General features: G+C 39.6%; 1 protein-coding gene across 3 annotated transcripts; it reads left to right on the forward strand.

Moving 5' to 3' along the window:
- The first annotated feature begins 549 nt into the window (after positions 1–549).
- LOC107192046 (tyrosine-protein kinase CSK-like) lies at positions 550–19,513 on the forward strand. 3 transcript variants are annotated; one of them, XM_015581227.1, is made up of 8 exons: positions 550–729; positions 5,249–5,308; positions 15,201–15,589; positions 17,376–18,029; positions 18,149–18,344; positions 18,908–18,994; positions 19,077–19,169; positions 19,248–19,513. In XM_015581227.1, the coding sequence occupies exons 3-8, from the start codon at positions 15,231–15,233 to the stop codon at positions 19,341–19,343; spliced, it is 1,485 nt and encodes a 494-aa protein (XP_015436713.1). In that variant the 5' UTR covers positions 550–729; positions 5,249–5,308; positions 15,201–15,230; the 3' UTR covers positions 19,344–19,513. The 3 variants fall into 3 exon arrangements, with proteins under 3 accessions (XP_015436713.1, XP_015436712.1, XP_015436714.1); XM_015581226.1 differs by having other exon boundaries at positions 5,249–5,291; XM_015581228.1 differs by lacking the exon at positions 5,249–5,308.
- The last annotated feature ends 502 nt before the right edge of the window (positions 19,514–20,015 follow it).

Genomic DNA, 20,015 nt, shown 5'->3' on the forward strand with positions numbered 1-20,015 from the left:
ATGAAATTTAGAATAAGTTATCATATTTCATCAGTATTACACTATTCATCTTTTAAACCGAAGCATCGGATATTTTTATTCCCACCAAATCATATTGGATACACGTATTATGAATGGAATATATAATGCTCCATTTGTGCTAATAATACTCAGGATTCATGCTTTATCGGTAACGTCGGGTATTGGCACTGAAATGGTAAGAGGGTTACGTAGCCCTCCGAAGGTGGGCCAAAAAAGAGCATGGGATGATGGGTCTATTCTATACCTAGGTCTATTCTATACCTGTCGGTGGTACCAGTCAGTCAGTTTCGGAACATCTTCTTTTCCCGTAAATGTTGTGCATCCGCCCCAAATATTTTATGAAAACATCGGCTTAAACTTTCACACTATACATACGGGAATATAGTTATTTTCCCTGAAAAACCACGAAGTAATCGTCTCCGATTTACTAAACCGTGGCTACAATTCTGTAACGTTGGCACCGCCAAAGTTACTAGCATATTGTAGTGGATTAACTTCAAGCTTCTGTCTCTCGTAGATCAAGATGTTCTTCGCTCGGGGTCGTGTGTAGCAAAATGGCCGCTCGACCAAAGTGAGTGTGACGTTTCGCGAGGTGATTGTATCGTTGTTTCGTGTGGTTTCTATGAATATTCGTTCATGTGACATAGTGTTACCGTGCTTCCTGTGTATATCCGCAGGTCCGCCAGAAAAAATCGCGTATACGACAAGGTGAGCACCACATTTACGTTGTATTTTACGCGCAGGATAAAACTGTTGCGGTACTGTTACCCGTTAAAACGTTACCAGTTTTGTCGTTCTGAGACGTTCTTCCGTCATATACACGATAAAACGACAGAAACTGGAACGTTCTGTTTAGTGAGGCCGATCGTGCCACGAATTCCGCGAGCGATTCAATTAGATCAAAGATTACATTTCGAGTTGTTACGCTCTCTCTCGCGAGTCAAAAGTGGGCGTTATTTAAATGACACACGCAGTTGCATTCTGAATGCATCGAATCACAGAGAAATAACACGATCCGCCGTACTTTCAATACGTCCCGTATCGACGTGCGGTGACATTATCGCGTCTTGCTTTTTAGGCACGTTCGGTTCCGCAAAAAATATCACATGTATGCGCGGAACGTTAACGTCCACCCGATACACGATAATTTTCGAGGTTACGGACTGTCCGCGGACTCCGGTCTCGATTTCAATTTCTAACATTCAAGGCGATCACGGGGTAAAGAATCGACGCTGTTGCTTTCAGTTTCTCCTCCTTATCTGTTGTCGTACCGCATTTGGGATTAACGTGTCTTCGGCGTTACGCAATGTATACAGACCTTTAGCGGCAATCATCGCGACAGAACGAAAGGATTCGTTAATTTAAACATCGTATATATCTCAATCAAAAACGCGGTGCAATTGCAACTTATGCAGCGCGGAAAAAAGAAGAATTTTCTGGAATGTTAGCGGGCAGCTAGACTTGAAGCCCTTTAGAACCGCAGCTCTGTAATTTAAGAATTACAATTATCTTCCTATGCTCGTATTTAAACTATTTCACGGTATACACCCTGTGTCTCGAAATTAATTTTGAATGGAGTATTTTGAAATGTTAATTGAATACTACATCTATGTTACCATGTCTGTAAGGTACAATGTTATTGTTAGACTATGATATCACAGTGCACTGGATATTCTTATCTTGAATGATTTTATGGTAGATATCGCTTTCATGATTATCTAGAATGTAAGAACGCAATGAAGTACTTAAAAATCAATCAATTGAAATGTAAATAGAATAAATCGCAGCGAGGTATTACTTTATTTTTATAAAAGAAGTGTCCTCTCCGTTGGAATCGAACGCTTAGCCTCTGGCTTTCGGAGTTGGCATCGCTGCCACTGCACTACCATTCCTTCTTGATGGACCAGCGAAGTTAGAAATATTACCTACTCTCTAGACATATGTGATCGTTATTCTTAAGTAATTGTCGTGAACGGTTAAGTATCTATATCTATGATTGCACATGACTTAAAATCTGGCTCTATACTAGTTCCCTAAATTTTTTAACATAATCGGTATGATCTTTTTGTAAGTTTGACTGGTTAAGTACAAATTTTACCTATACATCGTTTTCATCACAATATTTCCCACAAATCCCATGTCATTTCGGGCGCGAATTGGAAACGCGCATCGCCGGGTAGAAAATTATTGCGTTGTATTCAAAGACCGGAGAGAAAGAAAGAGAAAAAAACAGAATGATTCCTGTCACGACGATCGTTCATCGAATCACGCGAACGTTTGCAAAGCCAGTTTCATCGGTACGCCCGGTTCGTGGTGATAATCGAAGCGCGTCGACACGCACACGTGCCCTTTGCATTCCAATTTTCCCGCCACGATTTTTTCTATCCTTCGGCTCGCTATTTCTGTCCGGTTTCCATACAGGTAGGTTGATTCATCTAACCTGACCACCTGAAATTACGCGTTAATTATTCCCTGCAAGAATACATATATATATATACGTGGAACGGAAGTTAATGATCTGAACGGGGACACCCGTAATGATTATTTCCTTTGGCATAATTCCCGTACAAAATGTTTTTGAGTGATCCAAGTGTAACAACTTGTATTTTCAAAAGTACGATAAACACTGTAACAAGGGTCGACACGTGGGGATATTTAATGAGTCACAGTGCAAGTGTATATACGCTATAAAGCGTAGTCACGAGAGAAATGTCAAGGCAAGGGGCTAACATTACAGTACCAACCCTTTGCATTCTGAGATTCTTTCATTCGGAATGACTAGTGACTGTAGGATTGACTAAGAACTGAATAAGTTGAGCTTTCACAATAAAGATTTGTAAATGGTTATAATTGAAATTATTCGTTAGTGTAGTTTGTATTGAATCAATAAGACATAGATTTAACCTTTTTTTTTTTTGTTGAATTTATGGACGTTTTTTACATTTTCTTAAAATTTTTATAAAAACACTTATTCTTATCGCAATTTAAAAAAAATTACTTATAATAGTGCAGAACATGTAAAACCCAGTGACTGTTATACTGCTGAAATATTTTTAATAAGAAATTGTAGATATTAATGTTTGCCCAATACGGTAAACTAAAAATATGGGATACTAAATTGAATTTTAAATTTGTAATTTACGTTTCTTTGCCTAATGGTCTGGTATGCGGTTACTGGTTGTTTTACCCTACATATGGTAATTTCTTATTACCGAATTCATCCTCGCAGTGACATCCATATTTTAATGCAATCTCCTGTACAAAAGTAGTTTCTTTTAGATTATCGCTTATGAACGTGTGTGACTGTCAGAATTCGCCGCCAATTAGAGAGACAATACCGCGATCCGCGCGTACCTTCTCTGTCAAACGAGGGGAGAGACGGATCGTAAGGCCGCGCGCGGGTAAATGATTAATATGGTTCCGAGGACGAGCGAAACAGCTCATGCGAACTCGAGCAATTAGCAATTGGCTAATTACAAGGTTAACGAACGGTACACGGCATCCACGCCAAGTATAATTCAGTCACAATGCATAATTGTACGCAGGCAAATGGGCCGTTCTTCCGTTCCGAGGATAGTTTTCCATGCGTCTCGCGGATGCGACCGCCTAGACCAAGAAGAAAAGAAACGAAAAAAAAAGAAAGAACCGTAGAGCCGGCGTCTTACCGGTGCGGATCCGCCGAGGAACCAACGATTCTCTCACGCGTGTTTCTTACCTAATTAATACGGCCTTAAGCAGAGCTCGGAAGCAGAGTGAGAGGCAGCGACCGCAACCTTGCGCTGCTGAATGTTAGGATACGCTGGGTGTCCAGAACGATCAAACGCTAACGGTTTAATCCCAAATACAGGAAGTAATGCTGGATGCTGGGTGAGATCCTTTAACCCTTATCCGCCCCTTCTGCCAATTTGACACAGTTTTCTCCTAAGAAATGAGGTTATTCTTTCATCTGTAGATAAATTTACCGGACGCTTCGTGACATTTACTTTAAAGAATTTGCAAATTTAACTATTTATAAGTTTATTTTATTAATTTTTATCAGTGGGTCAATTTGACACTGACGGACAAATTAAGTTGAGACAATCAAGAAAAAAAAAACTAAAAACAAATAAATGAGTCAATCAAGAAGAACATATCGCTGGTTTGCTTTGATAGTGGCCCAAATAAAAAAAGAACAGACATTTTACCTTTCTTGCATAAATAATTTCCACAGGGATAATACTTTTCTACCTAATCTAAATATTCGCAAGAGCAAAATGAATTTAAATAAATAATGAGGTCAGTATTCAAATGTCAGTCAATTGGAATTATTTAAATGCTTCCCTTGTAAAATTGACATTTTTCAAGTTATGCCACTATCAAAGCAATTCAGCGATATCCCCTTTCTGACATATGTATATATATATTTCGTCGCGAACTTTCGTTTAAAAATAAATTGATTAAAATTCCGTAACGCCGAACCAGCAGAAAAATTTGCATTAAACGCGAAAATTTATTTCGCGAAACAAAACGTATCTACCTATCTTTCTGCGTGACGCCCCTTATTACGGCTTTATCTGCGCGGTCAGTGTCTCGCCGCAGCTTTATCTAGATCCTTCTTGAAAAATATTCCTTCGGACTTTATGACTCGCATTAATTCCGTATGCACCTTGTCGGATTAACATTTAAAGCCTGTTGTTTGTTGTTACCCACGAAAGACGCCGGGCATATATGCCGCTTTGTTCGGTATTTTAATTAGCAATTGAGCGTCTCGGTGAAACGCCTCACTCCCTCCCCCGGTTTCTATAGTTAGTCTCATTAAATTCGTTACGACACGCTCACTTCCCACTCTTCCATCGACTATTTAAAAACGCGTTAGTCAGCGGCCGCAATTTTTTTTTTTTTTCGAAATTTCTAGAGAGGAATTCCGCGAGCCTTTCGAGCCGACTGCGAAGGGTATATCGTGGGCAAGATTTATCGAGTGTAGAGAGAGATCGATTTCTCCCGCAGCCGGAATTGTATGTACAACTTTGATCGGGCTTCTGCGGGTACCCACGCGGTCGTCGAATACTTGCACGGACTTCCGATAAACTTTTATTCTTTATTTTCTTCTCCCGATTCGTTTGGCTTTGATCAGTCGACCTTTTGAGTGACTATTAAATGAAAAGAAAATATTCTAAAAATTTCTGGATAGACATTAATGTGTTATTCCGATGATATAATAATGGATTTAATTTTATTCCTGTTTCAGAGGAGAACATACCCGAAGGATGGACAGTCAGTCTGAAGTATAGGTAACGTTTCAAACGCGGTAATACCTAGTTACATGTCGCGGCGGTTGTCTCGTTAGTTTTGTCGTGATTGTACCTACCATTTTCGGTATTACTCCCACCTTCGTCAACTTTCAATTACAAACGAAGAGACAGATAACCGCGCCAAGTGCGTAGAACACTTACATTCGCCGGTAATTGTCGCCATACGGTTCCATTTCTACGACGAAATGGCCTCCCATCACTTGGTATTGGGAATTATTGAAATTCATAAAGTTATATGGAAATTTGTACTCCGACTTACGCTTTTACGACTTACACCACCAATGCCAGAACCACCCATGCCGTAACTTCGGGGTATTACTGTACTTAAAGGTTACATTCTTCGAAGTACGCCCGTTGATCAATTAAATGACTTTTCTCGTCGACCACGGGGAACGAAGCCGGACTATTATCGTTTGGCTTCCTGTCTTTTGATATCGGTCTCCCCCTCATTAATAAAACTCAATAACTTGGTTCACGGTACGTTCCTTAAGGCTTCAAGAGTTTCCAGAAATTTCTCTCTCTCTCTCTCTTGCTTTCTCGAAATATAATTACTACGCGGAACAAGGGAAGCCTTTATAAAGTATATACAGGGTGTCTCAGCTAACATGATCACCTCGAATAAACTTAACGGCACACTTTACGAAAATTTTGAGCCGTGCAACTTAAATGGCATTAGAGGCACATTTTATAAGGTACGTACTTTTTTTGTGGGTGTAGGCATTTCGAAGATTTCAAGGTCACCTTAATTTTTTTTTAACAGAATGACCTATTTTTTGTACCATAGATCGATAGAGTATCAAATTCTGAGTAAAAATGTTATTACAAAATAATTTTTAATACATACTTACTATCTGGAAGCTATAGGTACTCGAACTGATGCCCCTCAACTTCAATACAGTGATTATTTTGTAAATATCTCGTCAACTATTAGGGTTAGGACGTATGACGGTATATGGTACAAAAAATAGGTCGTACTGTTAAAAAAAATCAAGGTGACCTTGAAATCTCTGAAATGCCTCCACTGAAAAAAAATGCCATTTAGGTTGTACGCCTCAAAATTTTCATGAAGTGTACCGTTAAGTCGTTATTCAAGGTGATCAAGTTATCTGAGACACCCTGTATACGAGGAACGTTGCAACCTCGCGGGTGTATTACGTGCATTTCGCGTGGCACTGGCCTCCGATCGTTCGTTCCTTCGTGGCACAATAAACCTTTCTTCGTCCCCCTGTTTCGCTCTGTTTCCCCCCTCGGGGAAGGGGGCTTGATTAATCTTCGAGCGTTTGGCGCGTCAGTCCGCGACAGACGATTTTTCTGGGTCACGTCATACTTTCCGCCACGCGTCTCGAAGAACCGAGAGTCTCTGTACCGCGCCGCGGCCGTTTCGATACCGATCCCCGTCGACTTGTCCCGTGTGAATCGTGTTACATCGCTATTGTCAGGACGGTGGGAAACGTAGCTCTAGGTGAAGATCGTCGGATGAGCGGTAGAACGACGTTAAAATGCGGAAAATAATAGGCTGTAAAGAAAAACTGCGGATTCCGTTGCAGCTTGCGACTCGTGACGTGGACTTGTGAAATCGGAAAGAAGGTTAAATAGAAGAGTACTGTTACATATAATTCTATCTCTGCTTTGATTTCGAGGTATTAAAAATAGTTTCGAGAAGGTTGTTTGTTTCCGTGACGGTAGAGTTTGTTAAGAATCGGATACAACCGTCCAATTATGAGATGATGAAAACAGGCAGTGAAGGTGATGGAACGAATTGCCGGAAATGCTGGTTGACCATAGTTCCTGAACGAATACTGAATATTTTCTGAAAGTAATTATGTTACCATTAACGTGTGTACCAGAAGGGTTCTATTATTTGGAAATAAGGAAACAAGATTGTATTAACGGCGTGGGGGCTTGTTTCTGTTATAGAGACGATTGAGTGTTCGCGGTCTGTTTGGTTCACGCAGTGAATTGATTGTAGGTTCGAATTGTTTCTGAGTACATGCTTCCTGCGTGTGGTTAAAAGCATAGAGGTCTGGAGTAATACGGAAGTAATGATAGGAGACGTTATTAAAGATTATTCTTGTATGTTTTCGGAAACGTTACAACAGGGTTACATCTAGGTATCGTTCAATTTCACGTTGCTTAAAGATCTAGCCTCTGAAAAGTACTATTTTCTTTTTAATTTAACAGTTAATTCATAATCGGCTCTATTCTTTCGATTTATTCCAATAATAAAAAATAATTATATAGGTGTAACAAAAACATCATTCCACCGATATTATTTCAATTGTTCCCCGAACATCCTCAACTTCCGGTACCATAGGTTCGCAAGGTTCCCAAGTGGCGGAAGTCTGCCCCACTGTTAGAAGTAAGAGAACTCACGTTGTCTTGCATCGTACATTCTGTCCCAATTAAGGAAAGCACAAATATTAATTACCATTTATAATACCCAAGTTTCTTCCAACGTTTCGATATCCATTTACATTGAATTAAAACAAAAATCACCATGGGGATTGACATAGGAGTCCAAAGAGTGAACCTCAAGAACCCTCACTCCTCGCATTTCTCCCTCGACTGCTTGGACCCAGCGTCCGAAACACGAGTACTTAAACTTCCGGTTGATTTTACGACCTCAGTCTGTGTCCCTTCCATCCAGAGTGAAACGATTTACAAACCTGGTCTAAAATCGACTACAAATCCAGATTTACACCACTTGGCAACCGAAAGGTCCGTATTTAGCAGCTGAAGATTAAACCCCAGCTGTAAATATCTACCCCTCTGTGTTCTCAGTTTCCTTCCGGCGCGGTGTAGTTTCTTCCTCCCTCGAAAGGGCGGGAGAAAAAACCGCAAACCGTTTTCCAAAGTAAGAAATTGTGAACCGTGTGTAGACTAGAGCTGTGGCTTTAAAAGATACTTTCGGTATCCATGAGATATTCGAATATATACCTAAGATCAGTTTGTTAGTTCAATTGTTATGATTTATTGAAAAAAGGTCGACCCTAAATTTCAAACAGCTGTAAAATCAACAATTTAAAAAATTTTCCAAAATCCTTTGAGATACGTTTATATATCGCTAAAGACTACAACATATCCAAATTTGAGTACAATCCGAAATGGTGCTCCAAAAAGTGTTCGATTTCGCGTGGAATGACCCTATTCGGATACGTATCTCATGTATACCCGTGTAATTTTTGTTTACCCGTTTAAAAGTAGTAGCCCTAGTGAAGACCAGCAACGCCAGATGGAAAACGGCGGGTCAGGGTACAGTAACGTGTACTGTTAAAGAGAACCACGCCAGAGCAAATCTGTCCGAGCCCCGTGCTCTTTGCTCCCGGCCGTTCTTTCCTCTCTTTTTCTTTAACCCGGGTTCGTTCCCTCGCGTGCCGGGGATATTAATAGTGCTCGGTTACGAGACGACACCGCGAATGAGCTTCGCATAAATTACCCGTGAAAAAAAAAAATAGAGGATTGTCTCGCTGGCCCGTGCAGTCAATTCGAGGCACGAAAATTTCTCACACCGTCTTTTTCGCGATTTACCCCCACGTTTGGTCAACATAAATCGTTCTATTCGTTGAAGATGGATAGTCTGTAGCCAGAATTGGAGTTATAGCTGTGCACACCGGCTCATAAGTATTAGAACAAAATTACGAAATTTATTTAATTATTTTTATTAAGATGGTAAGGATAAACGGAGATGAGTCCTCATTAGGGTACAAGAGTGGCAATTTTTAAATAGTTACGTAAAACGCATGTATGTTTGGAACGTACGGGTCATCTAGTTTATTTTACAAAATTGTATGAACCGAATTTCGGAAGTTGCATATGGTAATACGAAAGAAACGAAAAGAATTCTGTACTTATTGCAACTTATTAAATATTAATCCCAGCAACGTGGCATTTCACTTCAAAACATTTGTCTTTGTTGCATCGATTTTGAAATCGTCAACACGAGTCTGACTCGATGTTACAGGGTTAATGTTTCGTCTGAATCACCCTGTATAAAAATGTTCCAGTTCCCTCCACCCGTACACTTCGCATCGACTCGAACAATAGTGAATTCTATGTGTACCAGACACTAGAGATAAATCCATTTATAGATCCAAGTGGGTCATCCCACATAATCCTTACTTCTCGTCTCACGTATATACCATTGTTCCAATTTCTTACGGTCGTGTTACCGTATTACCGCAGTGTCTCGCCTTATTTTCCACGGGACCGTCTGCTTTGGTCCGCAGCGGCAAAATGACGGCGTAAATCACTTCCACCTCGAGGATCACTTAGCAATCGTCCGAAAGCCGAAAGAGCGTTTTCACGTGATAAATTAAAATGGAACCTGCATCGTAGCGAGTTTTTAAGCATGGTTTCAACAGTGTTCTTAATTTCTATAATTGAGATGAGTTTTCCCCTCGTGATATCGCTAACGTGTCGATAATAACGTTTAATTACCCTCGACGATAGATATAATTGGCCACGTTGCAATTGTATACATATCCGGTTGCAAAATTGTACTTGGATTTTATGCGTTCGCCACTTCGATACGGTGCTTAACGGGCCCAGCGAGCTTTTCTTTTTTTTCCCCTCTCTTGTCGGTTGATATCTTTAGACGCGTGGAACGGAACCGAGACGTCTTGTGGTTTTCATTGGAAGCGGGCAGAATAATGCTGTGCCTCGAATAATATTCTTCTTTGTTGAATCGATTTTCAAATAGTCAACACGAGTCTGACTCGATCTTACAGGGGAAAGGGTTAACCGTGCGTAATATGCGCATCAAACGTATGTAAACGGATCGTTTAAAGGGCATTTAAGTTGTTGTTATTGTATCGCTAAACGCCCGATAGAAACGGGCCTGATTCAGCAAGCCCCGTCCGTGCATTTGCTGTTCGTGTCGGATTAACACTGGCATAAAGCTTCTCCGCGCTTTATTGCCCGTAACAGAGGGATTATAGGCCAGTGTTTCGCGTGGATGCGAATAACTTCGGTGTCGACGCGTCGTTTCAGGACGGATTTATCGTTTCACTTCGCACCCGAGTGTCGCGAAAATTGCAAAAGACACGCTTGTTTATCGCATGGTTGTTTTTCTACTGACATTCAGTTCCTAGATACATATATGGTAAACGCACCAATGAATACTTAAGAGATTTCGTAACTGTTACACTCGAATTTTAAATATCTGATAACGAATCTGATAATATTAATAATATCTGATAATAAAATTAGATTTTTTAATATTTATACCTTTTCGTAATGTATAGATTTTATATTGAAAAATGATCCCTTCTTCGTTTTCCGAGGGTTAATCTATAAGTTTTTAATCCAATAAGATTTTTCCAAAATCTTCAGCCTCATATTTGCATTATCTGTACGCATAGCAGCTCTTGGAATATTGTTTCAATGGAAGCTGAATATTTGCTTATAGGTACCTTAAATATCTGGAAGATAACTGCTTATACGATATATTCCGTGGAATAATCAGAGAAACGGATAAAATAAACGAATTATTGTTTCATGGATCACCAATGTATTTTACAATCTCTTAATTTTTCTATCACCTGTGGTACCTTGCAAGATATTAAACACGTTCTCTTACAGCTTCGAGTTTACATCATCGAACCAATAACACAGTGTACCCGCTATCAGCAGGCAATAAACGCTTTTAATTGTTCTCACAATTATGCTTGTGTCATAAAGATAGCCGCCTAGGGTATCCAACCGGTAAAGGCTCAATAAAGAGAATGAAGGTAACCTTGAAGCTTTCATCGAGATAGTATATCTGGTCTAATCGATCAATTAAATTTATACATAGTGATTTATACACACCAGATATACAGACGGATGATATCTCCACGCTAAAACGAAAATCGACAAATGATATCTATAAAACACGTCAGATCATAACTTTCCAGTCCGCAGAAGATTATTGGAGCGAAGTTAATACGCCGCTTCTTGCACTTTTGTGATGAGATTTTTTTTCTTTTCATCTTTGATGTTAAAGAATAATATTTTGTCCGTATATTCTACACTAAATGTGCATAAACTATTAATTATAAATCAGCTCAATCCTTTAAAAAAAAATGAATCCCTTAATTTCTCATATAACGTAATAAACGTGGTGGAAAGCGTGTTAGAACATATATGTGGAACGTGTTTTTTTAATAAATAAAGTAGGTGTCTTGGTACTTACGGCATACAGTCTATGACAAGTAAAGATTTTTGGATTTGTAGGGGTGGTAGATAGTATTGACCGCTCAAGGTTCCTTCTTCGACACGATCCCCACCTTTACTGTGTCCCAATCGATGGGAGGGGTATGAAGTCGAGGGATAGGGTGGGGGTGGTAGCTATGCAAGTTTAAGACAGGGGCTCAATGACCTCAAAGAGCGTTTCTAAACTCGGACTATGTAGAATTCGTCTATGAACTAAAGATAGATACTGTTATGTTTTTTTTACTATGAAACTTTATCAAGAGTTCGATATGTGTACTTTCTAACATTAGCTGTATGTTCATTTATGTGATATTAAACAATTAAGTTCATTATTGGTTATATATTAACACTAGAACTACCAAACCCGTCAAAATGACGGAATTCAGATTTGTTATTTTACAATTACTCGAATCATAAAATTGCTTTTCTCGATATTCATGTCGACTTTTAATATATTTTATATTTTATAAAGAATATAGATTCTTCGAGTTATCCTTTCAAGATAAGACACGACATACTACAGCATTCATCGGTAAAAAAGCATCGTTTGAATAGGGATGCATCACTGTTCGAAATTCGAAAAACGGACGACAAAATGTTGTCACTGGTGCACTTACGTAATGCCGATTCTCGTATTAGTATGTCCGGCTGCAGCTTATTTTCATGTGACATAACGTACTCGTCATAGACACCGACCAAGGATAAACTCCAGTTGAATTATTCAATATTTGCTCGTGCAACGGATTTGTTTCTCCTCTGGTGCCTCTGATCATTCACGGAATCCGTCGAAATGTTGCTGTCTCTACGATCTGCACCGAATACGCCATTCTTTTTTTTTTTAATAAAAATTGTAATACTTTTTCGCTTGGCTTTGTCCATCGAGAAAAACCAATTTCTCATTTACATATAAGGAACTGAAATTTTGATAAAATTCTAAATTTCAAAACTGAAGTTCTAACCGTGAGATTTGATAATGTTGTACCTTCGAAAATTTTACTGTTTCATTTCGTTTCTCGTAATCTATTCTATTAATGTGAAATTGAAAAACATTGCCAAGTATGCGAAATGAATTCAGGAGGTACTTTTTATACCGCCTTTATGGATCGTCTGACTCATACGGTTGATCATCAGCACGCAAATTTACCTTGGAAGTTGGAGCTACGAAGAGCAAACTAGCCGGCGGTTGTTTATGCAAATCCACGTGTTTCTGGATTAATCAACGAAAACAAGAGTTTAAATTCAAGCGGAATAGAAACGTTGAGCTCGTTTCGTTACCTTAAACACCACCGGTGTGAATGTACTTTTTACTAATTTTGTTATCTGAATGTTATCTCTCGACTAATCTTACCCAGTTAACAGTTTAAAAATAAGATATTCCTTTTGAAGGAATCCGTATGTTGCAAGTAACATCAGTGACTCATGGCGTTTGTCTAGAACGAAACGTTTAATTCGAATGAATAGCACTATTCTTCCTTTCAACGCAGTTAAGTAACACAAGGTGACCTAAATGTAAAACCAAGCAAGGAAACATAAGATAGTTCAAGGAAACACAGTTCTGTATGAAGCTAATTTCAGGATTTTTTTTAGAATTCCATCTCCAGGAGACGAAAAGGTGTCCGAATAAACGGGTATAAATATAATGATACAATATATATTTTTTTTTAAAAAGCTAGTGGTCGATACACAAAATGTTCGATTTGTAAAATTTGTTAGGAAAATCATTGCACATTTCAATATTTAAATGCAAAATCACTTTCTTTAAATATTCTCGTCATATTGAGTGAAAGTGAAAATACCCTTTACTCTGATTGCAAATTGAATGCTGATTTGTAAGTGGGTTAAAAAACGAAGTGTACGTAATAATGTATAATATTTAATACGCTATTTCTATTAATTATGTATTATTCATCGTTATTATTCGTACCCACTTTTGCGCTAAAAATTTCGAAACTTTCGATTCCGTCTACGATAATGCATCATCCACGGTCGCCCGATTACTTCATTTAACGCTGTGGAAATTCGAAACGGAAATTTCCTTCGCTAGTCCCGTTTCGCGACCGAACGGGGCCTGCAAAAAGAAACGCGGGCGTTAATGGCGAACTCGCGAGCTTGAACTCGTGAATGGAAAGTATAATAGTTTGTGGGTTTCATTAAATGCGTGGATTTAATTCGTTTCCCAGACGGTCATGAAAATACACCAGCCCGTGATTCATCTTTCACGCATGTCCGTCCGTCGTCTATCGGTGTCTGGCGCATTAGAATGCGGATGGAACGAGCGGATAGTGTTGTGTACGTGTCGGAACAATGGCCACTTAAGCTAACAGGCTTATTAAATGCTCACCTCAGTCCACGGCACGGGGGATTAAATATGGTGCGCCTCGATGTGTGTACACTGTGGTCGTTTTGCTTCATAAAATTTAATGGGGGTGACACCTTTTCCGTCGCGATTCTGCGTAACGATCTTCGTTTTCTTTATTCCTTTCGGGCAACTGTTTACTCTGGATTAAACTGACCAAGCGACACATACACTGCCCTCCTTAATTGTCCTAACTGACATATTCGGACATCCGAAAAAAAAATGAGGTTTTATAATTTCCATTGTGTCGTCCTTGTTTTTCATCGTAGGCTACTTTAATATAAGAAACGGTTTTCAGATCATATTTATTTTATTTTTTTACACGTATCCTGAACATAAATAGTTTAGACATAAACGTAAGTCATAATGTAGGACTATCTAAGGTACTTACATATAACAATAAATGCTGAAAGTGCTCGAGTAAATCTAGTTTAGGGGATGTTGAAGCACGATGGACAACTTTGGTTCTACTACTATGAAGTGGATCCGTGTTGTCGACGTCTATCGCGGTTCCCTTTGCCGAGAGGCAGTTTTTGTAATTGAGACTTATCAAGAAATGTTTTGGCACTGCATTTGTCGCGAGAGCATGCTTCGGATATCTTGTTTCTCGGGTAACGACCATAAAGATCTGCACCGTCGTGGGGGATTTGGTACGCGCGAGCATGTGGTTCCACTCGTTGATTTTGTCTTCGCGATACACGATAGCCGTGCTCCTTTTTCTTACCTTCGGCGTGTATCGGTTGACTATACGCGTTACGCCGCCGTGTTAACGTAAATTGCACGTACGTGCGCGTTTGACGTGGTACAAGGGTTAACTATGGGGAACGACTCGATTAAAATATTCACTCATAATTACCATTTAAATGTGTTTGCGAATCACTGAAACAAAGGTTAATACGTTTTTCATCGATTCATACCGTTAAGTCTGAAGATACTAGACATTTTATCGGTCCATATTCCTAGAAACTTATTTGTTATTCAGAATACAGATGGATCGTATGTTTTTAATGGAGCTCTCGGTATATTTTCACTATGTAAATAATTGGGACTTGATTGTTGTTAGGAAACTATCTTTTTTTTTAAACAAATTATTATATAAGGCGATAAGGTCCTCTTCGTCGCCCTACATCTTTGCGAATGAGGAAAATGAAGCTTTCAGTACGTTTTCTATACGCTTCCAATACGCTCAAGTGGACAGAAACTCGAGCGTAGCGCAATCGTGATGTGTCTATGACGCCTTAGCGGATAGTAGTCCTAACAGTTTTCACATCGTCGTTCCAGCTACATTTAACTTGAACGTAGGACGTGAAGAGTGCTTAAACAGATGTTGTCGTTTGCAGGTTCGCAAGGGCTACCGGCGGGGAGTTGCGATGCCAACGTACCACAATGCGGGTGGCGGATACCCGAATGTGTCAGCGCCAGCGCGGCAAGCGAAGCTCGACGGCAATCAGAATCACCACACGATCCCCTCGAACGTAACGTCCCATCCCCTACTGCAGAACAGCACAACACAACACAACGTTCCTTCCAACTTGTCTGCAAGCAACATTCCGTCCCATCCAGTATCACCGACAATGACTACCCATCCGAACGTCACCGCGCCGAGCATAACCAGTCACATGAACACCGGCTCGCCGCCGGTGATTCTCACCACGAACGTCACAAATCCCAGCAATCCGACCGCGTTGCCGGTGAATCCGAGGCACGAGGTCAAACTGAACGCTATGCCGTACGTATTTGTTATGTATACCTTGCAATACCGTGTCCTATAAGTTAAATGTCTGAATTTCTACTCATTTAGGCGTTATATTTCTGATAATTACTCGTACTATTTTTTCTTCTCTTTTTTCGTTACTTTTCTCCTGATTGCAAAGAAAACAAAAAATGAATGAAAAATATAAATAAAATTATTTTTAATGCATAAAATAATGATAAACAAGAAATAACATACATTGTATTATGAGGTTATTTTATTCAAGTTTAGGCGAGTGGAAATTGAGAAATGACGGTAATTCATTTGATTCTAAACCTACTGACTTGTTTTCTACTTGAAAGAATGAAAAATTATGTGGAAAATCGAAATCCAGAGTAAATACGAACTTTCAATGCAAAGACTCTTCTCAGCTCGGTCATCGAATAACAAGGGATTAAGCCACCCTGCAAGCAAAATTGAAATTTGACGAAGGATTTGATACCGGTGAAAATTTATCGGTATAAATAATATTTTCACCGGAAAGTTTCACTCGAAAGCTTGAGTAAGAGAGAATGCAGGCCGGAGTTGACGGACAGGAGCACTACTTAACGCAAAACTGAGTCAAGAGACGGCACTCTTAATTGTTTTGAGCAGCGTAGATCTCCACCGTTTCGTTCTGCTTTCATACGCAAGCTTACGTGCGTACATAATTGTTCGGAACGGTGAAAGTATCGTGTCGTACAGAATACCAACAGATTTGTCACAGATATTCCCAGAACGTATCTATTCCGATGGATTGCTGCAGGGATTCTCTTGGACTCTCCGAGTGTGTATAATTATTATCCATGAAAAATCCTCTAAACTTTTCACCAATCAAAATACACTTAATAGTGTACTTAATAGTTTCTTCTGTGTCTTCTTCTTATGGAGTAAAACTCTGTGGTTTGATTATTGCAGCAGACGAAAGTTGTTAATTTTAATTTTCAGTTACCTTTGCGTTGTTAACCCTTCGTGCTCCCCGTTATTTTTACTGTCTCCGTTACCCTCCTGATTCTTTGATGTCCAAACCTATTTTCTTATTACAGGCTTCCAAAATATCTGAGGAATTCAAGGATACCTTCTAGAGTCTCTATTACACGATTCAATAATTTTTAAAGTTGAATGTTAAAAGGTTCTTTTGATAAGAATCGTTTCGAAGATATTTGAGCGTGAAATTTCGCTTGTGCCATAAAAGACCTAGGGGGTCAAAGAGGGTTGAAATCCTCTATAGGTTCACAATAGTAGCATCTGTTTTCTTATATATGTTTCAATAAGTCTGTGTTTCCGCAATTTATTGTTCTAAATCTTCTTACTTCCAATCCCATCATACCATCCACAATCCTATGCATTCCACTGATGATAAATGATTTTCCAAAAGGATCAATCATCTTTAACTGTAACAATCAAATAATTGTTAACTGTGTCTACTCAGACGTCCATGAAAAATTATGATTTGAATGTTAATAATTTATTATTTAACGAAAATAATATGTAAATAATTTCTGAAAACAACAATACATAAGTAAAAATAAAATAAATCTTACCGTGGATTATCAATTAAAATACAATCAACCGACACGTTCCGAAAGCGTTAGACGTGTCAGCTGATTGGTAAACACCTCTTTTAACAATCGAAAGCATCTATCCCGAAAAGTCCAACAGAATTGCTGCAACAGCCCTGATCGTTTCTCGCGATCACACTCGAAAGATCCCCCTCCATCGTCGTCGTCGGTTCCAAAACCAATTAAACCAGCCAGAATCGCGTACGGCCGGGTTGTTGCAGATGGTTCCACGGGAAAATATCGCGGGAAACTGCCGAGAGATTGTTGCGACCGAGAGAAGACGGTCTGTTCCTAGTACGGGAGTCGACGAATTTCCCAGGCGATTATACGTTGTGCGTGTGCTATCAGAGCCGTGTGCAGCACTATCGTGTGAAATACAAGAACAATCAATTGACCATCGACGACGAGGAGTTCTTCGAGAATCTGGCGTTGCTGGTCGAGCATTACGAGCAGGACGCGGACGGTTTGTGCACGCAACTGACGAAATCGTTGCCGAAACAGGGGAAACAGGACTTCTGCGTGGATCCGAAAGCGTTCGTGGAGGCCGGCTGGGTGATACAGACCCACGAGCTCGAGCTTAGGGAGTGTATCGGTAAAGGTGAGTTCGGCGACGTGTTGCTGGGCGTCTATCGCGGCGAGAGGGTCGCCGTGAAGATGCTGAAGGACAACAGCGAGGCGGCCCAAAGGTTTCTAGCCGAGGCGAGCCTGATGACGTCGCTGATCCACGATAACCTGGTGAAGCTGCTCGGGCTTGTATTCAATAATCAACACATGTACCTGGTTACGGAGTATATGAGCAAAGGATCCCTGGTCGATTACCTGAGATCCAGGGGCAGGCTGCACGTCTCCAAGAAGGATCAGATCAACTTCGCGTAGTACGTAAAGCGAGAGAAACTGTGTTTCCTATATCTGGGTGTGGGCGTGCGTGGTTTTGTTTTGTCGTCTATTCTTCTGGATCCAGGTGGAAATACGGCGTTCGATGGTCTTGTTTCAGCGACACGTGCGCTGGAATGGCGTATCTGGAATCCAGACACGTAGTGCACAGAGATCTGGCCGCGAGGAACGTTCTCGTCGCGGAGGACAACTCGGCCAAAGTGTCCGACTTCGGGCTGGCACGGGACGAGAACTTCTCCCTCGAGGGCGGCAAGCTGCCCATCAAGTGGACCGCACCAGAGGCTTTAAAGCAGAGTGTAAATGTCGCTAAATAATATGTTATATAGGAAAGTTGTACAACTTGTTAGAAAAACAGAAAGAAAAATGTTATATAACGTGATGTTACATAACATTTTTCGTGTTATATAGCATGTTATATGTTATCCATACAGAAATGTTATACAAACTTGTTACAGATTTGTCTGAAAGGTATAGTCCTGTAACAAGTTATAAAAACATGGTGTGTAGCAAGGTTATACAATAATTTGTTGTATAACATTGTTTTGCTATATAGTGTAGACGCAGCTGTAGATGTTGTCTTCTGAACGTTTCTGAACAAGTCAACCATTAATAACTCGAATATAGAAGTCAGATATATGATTTTTTTTTCTACCTGAAAATTGTAGCTTTTGAACTCATTTAATGATAGAAATTCGAACATTGAAATTTAAAAGAAAGAACGTAAGTTCAAATTCGACAAGAGGATAAAATGATCAAGTCTATGATCGGTGTAAAATTGCAATGATCTATGGTAAAACAATTTTTGGTAGATACATTTGTGACAGTCATAAAACTATTTTATTAACATTTCTGTTTACAGAAATTTTCAAATAAGTCTGATATGTGGAGTTTCGGAATACTCTTGTGGGAGATCTATTCCTTTGGGCGTGTACCATACCCACGAATCGTGAGTAACAATCTGTGTGTAACATATTCTTCCTTTCCATACCCTTTGTATAATTACAATTTTCGTTTCGCGTTCTTTCCAGCCCTTGGCGGACGTCATAAAGTGCGTGGAGAAAGGATACAAAATGGAGCCACCGGATGGATGTCCGCACGAGGTTTACGACATTATGAGACAAGTAAGTACGAGACCGTCTGCGCGCGATCGAATATAATTGTATTCCGTGAATTATTATTAATCGAGCGTTCTTCACCAGGCATGGGACTTACAACCTGAAAAACGACCTACTTTTTACGATATAAAATTAGTGCTGGGTCAACTGAAAGCTGAATACACCAAAGGTGTGAATTGAATCGAGACGCTACTTATTGTTACTAGACGGAAAACGGAATTAGCATTTCCGGGAACGATACCTTATCGCAATCAGAGGCAGAGATAGTGGCTCTAAATACTTTTCCCCAGGGAACATAATGTTTTTTTTCCCCTCCCCATTGTACATTTTTCACTGTACAAAAAATAGTACCCGCATCGGCTTGTATTTATTGTTTACTTTAATTTCTTAAAGGCAGTCTATTTTTGAGTTTCTTTGTTTTCTTTGTATGAGAATGTTCTTTTTCACATACACCCATCTTCGTAAATCGTGCCTTTGGCCAAGTTGAAGTTCTCGAGGGAATAAACGAGAAAAGAAGAGATTTCAACTTGTACAACCGACGTACAGGTAATACTTGGAAGAAAATTCAGAGTTGAAAGATTTATTTAAATAGGACATACTTGTTTGCTACCCAATTCCTTTTTTTTTATATATATTATAGTCGCGTTTCCTTGACGGAGACTGCGTCAGTTTTCATAAAGCTGCGCGAGCCTTGGGGGTTTTTTTTAAAAAACAAATCATTTTTGTCGTTGTTACGACTCGTGAAATGATTCCAGGTGTAAGACGCGCCTTACATTGAACTGAATTTAAAGAGAGAGAGAGAGAGAGAGAGAAAGAGAGGAACAGAAAATAGTCTCTATAATAAATAACCAC

Source organism: Dufourea novaeangliae, unplaced genomic scaffold, assembly GCF_001272555.1.
Source record: "Dufourea novaeangliae isolate 0120121106 unplaced genomic scaffold, ASM127255v1 scaffold296, whole genome shotgun sequence".
NCBI classification, from domain to species: domain Eukaryota; kingdom Metazoa; phylum Arthropoda; class Insecta; order Hymenoptera; family Halictidae; genus Dufourea; species Dufourea novaeangliae.

Bases quoted from the DNA above. Each gene is read 5' to 3' on its own strand.
- LOC107192046 (XM_015581227.1), top strand. From the start codon at position 15,231: ATGCCAACGTACCACAATGCGGGTGGCGGATACCCGAATGTGTCAGCG. The intron at 15,590-17,375 runs GTACGTATTTGT...GGGTTGTTGCAG, and splicing joins GTCAAACTGAACGCTATGCC to ATGGTTCCACGGGAAAATAT. The intron at 18,345-18,907 runs GTAAATGTCGCT...TTCTGTTTACAG, and splicing joins CAGAGGCTTTAAAGCAGAGT to AAATTTTCAAATAAGTCTGA.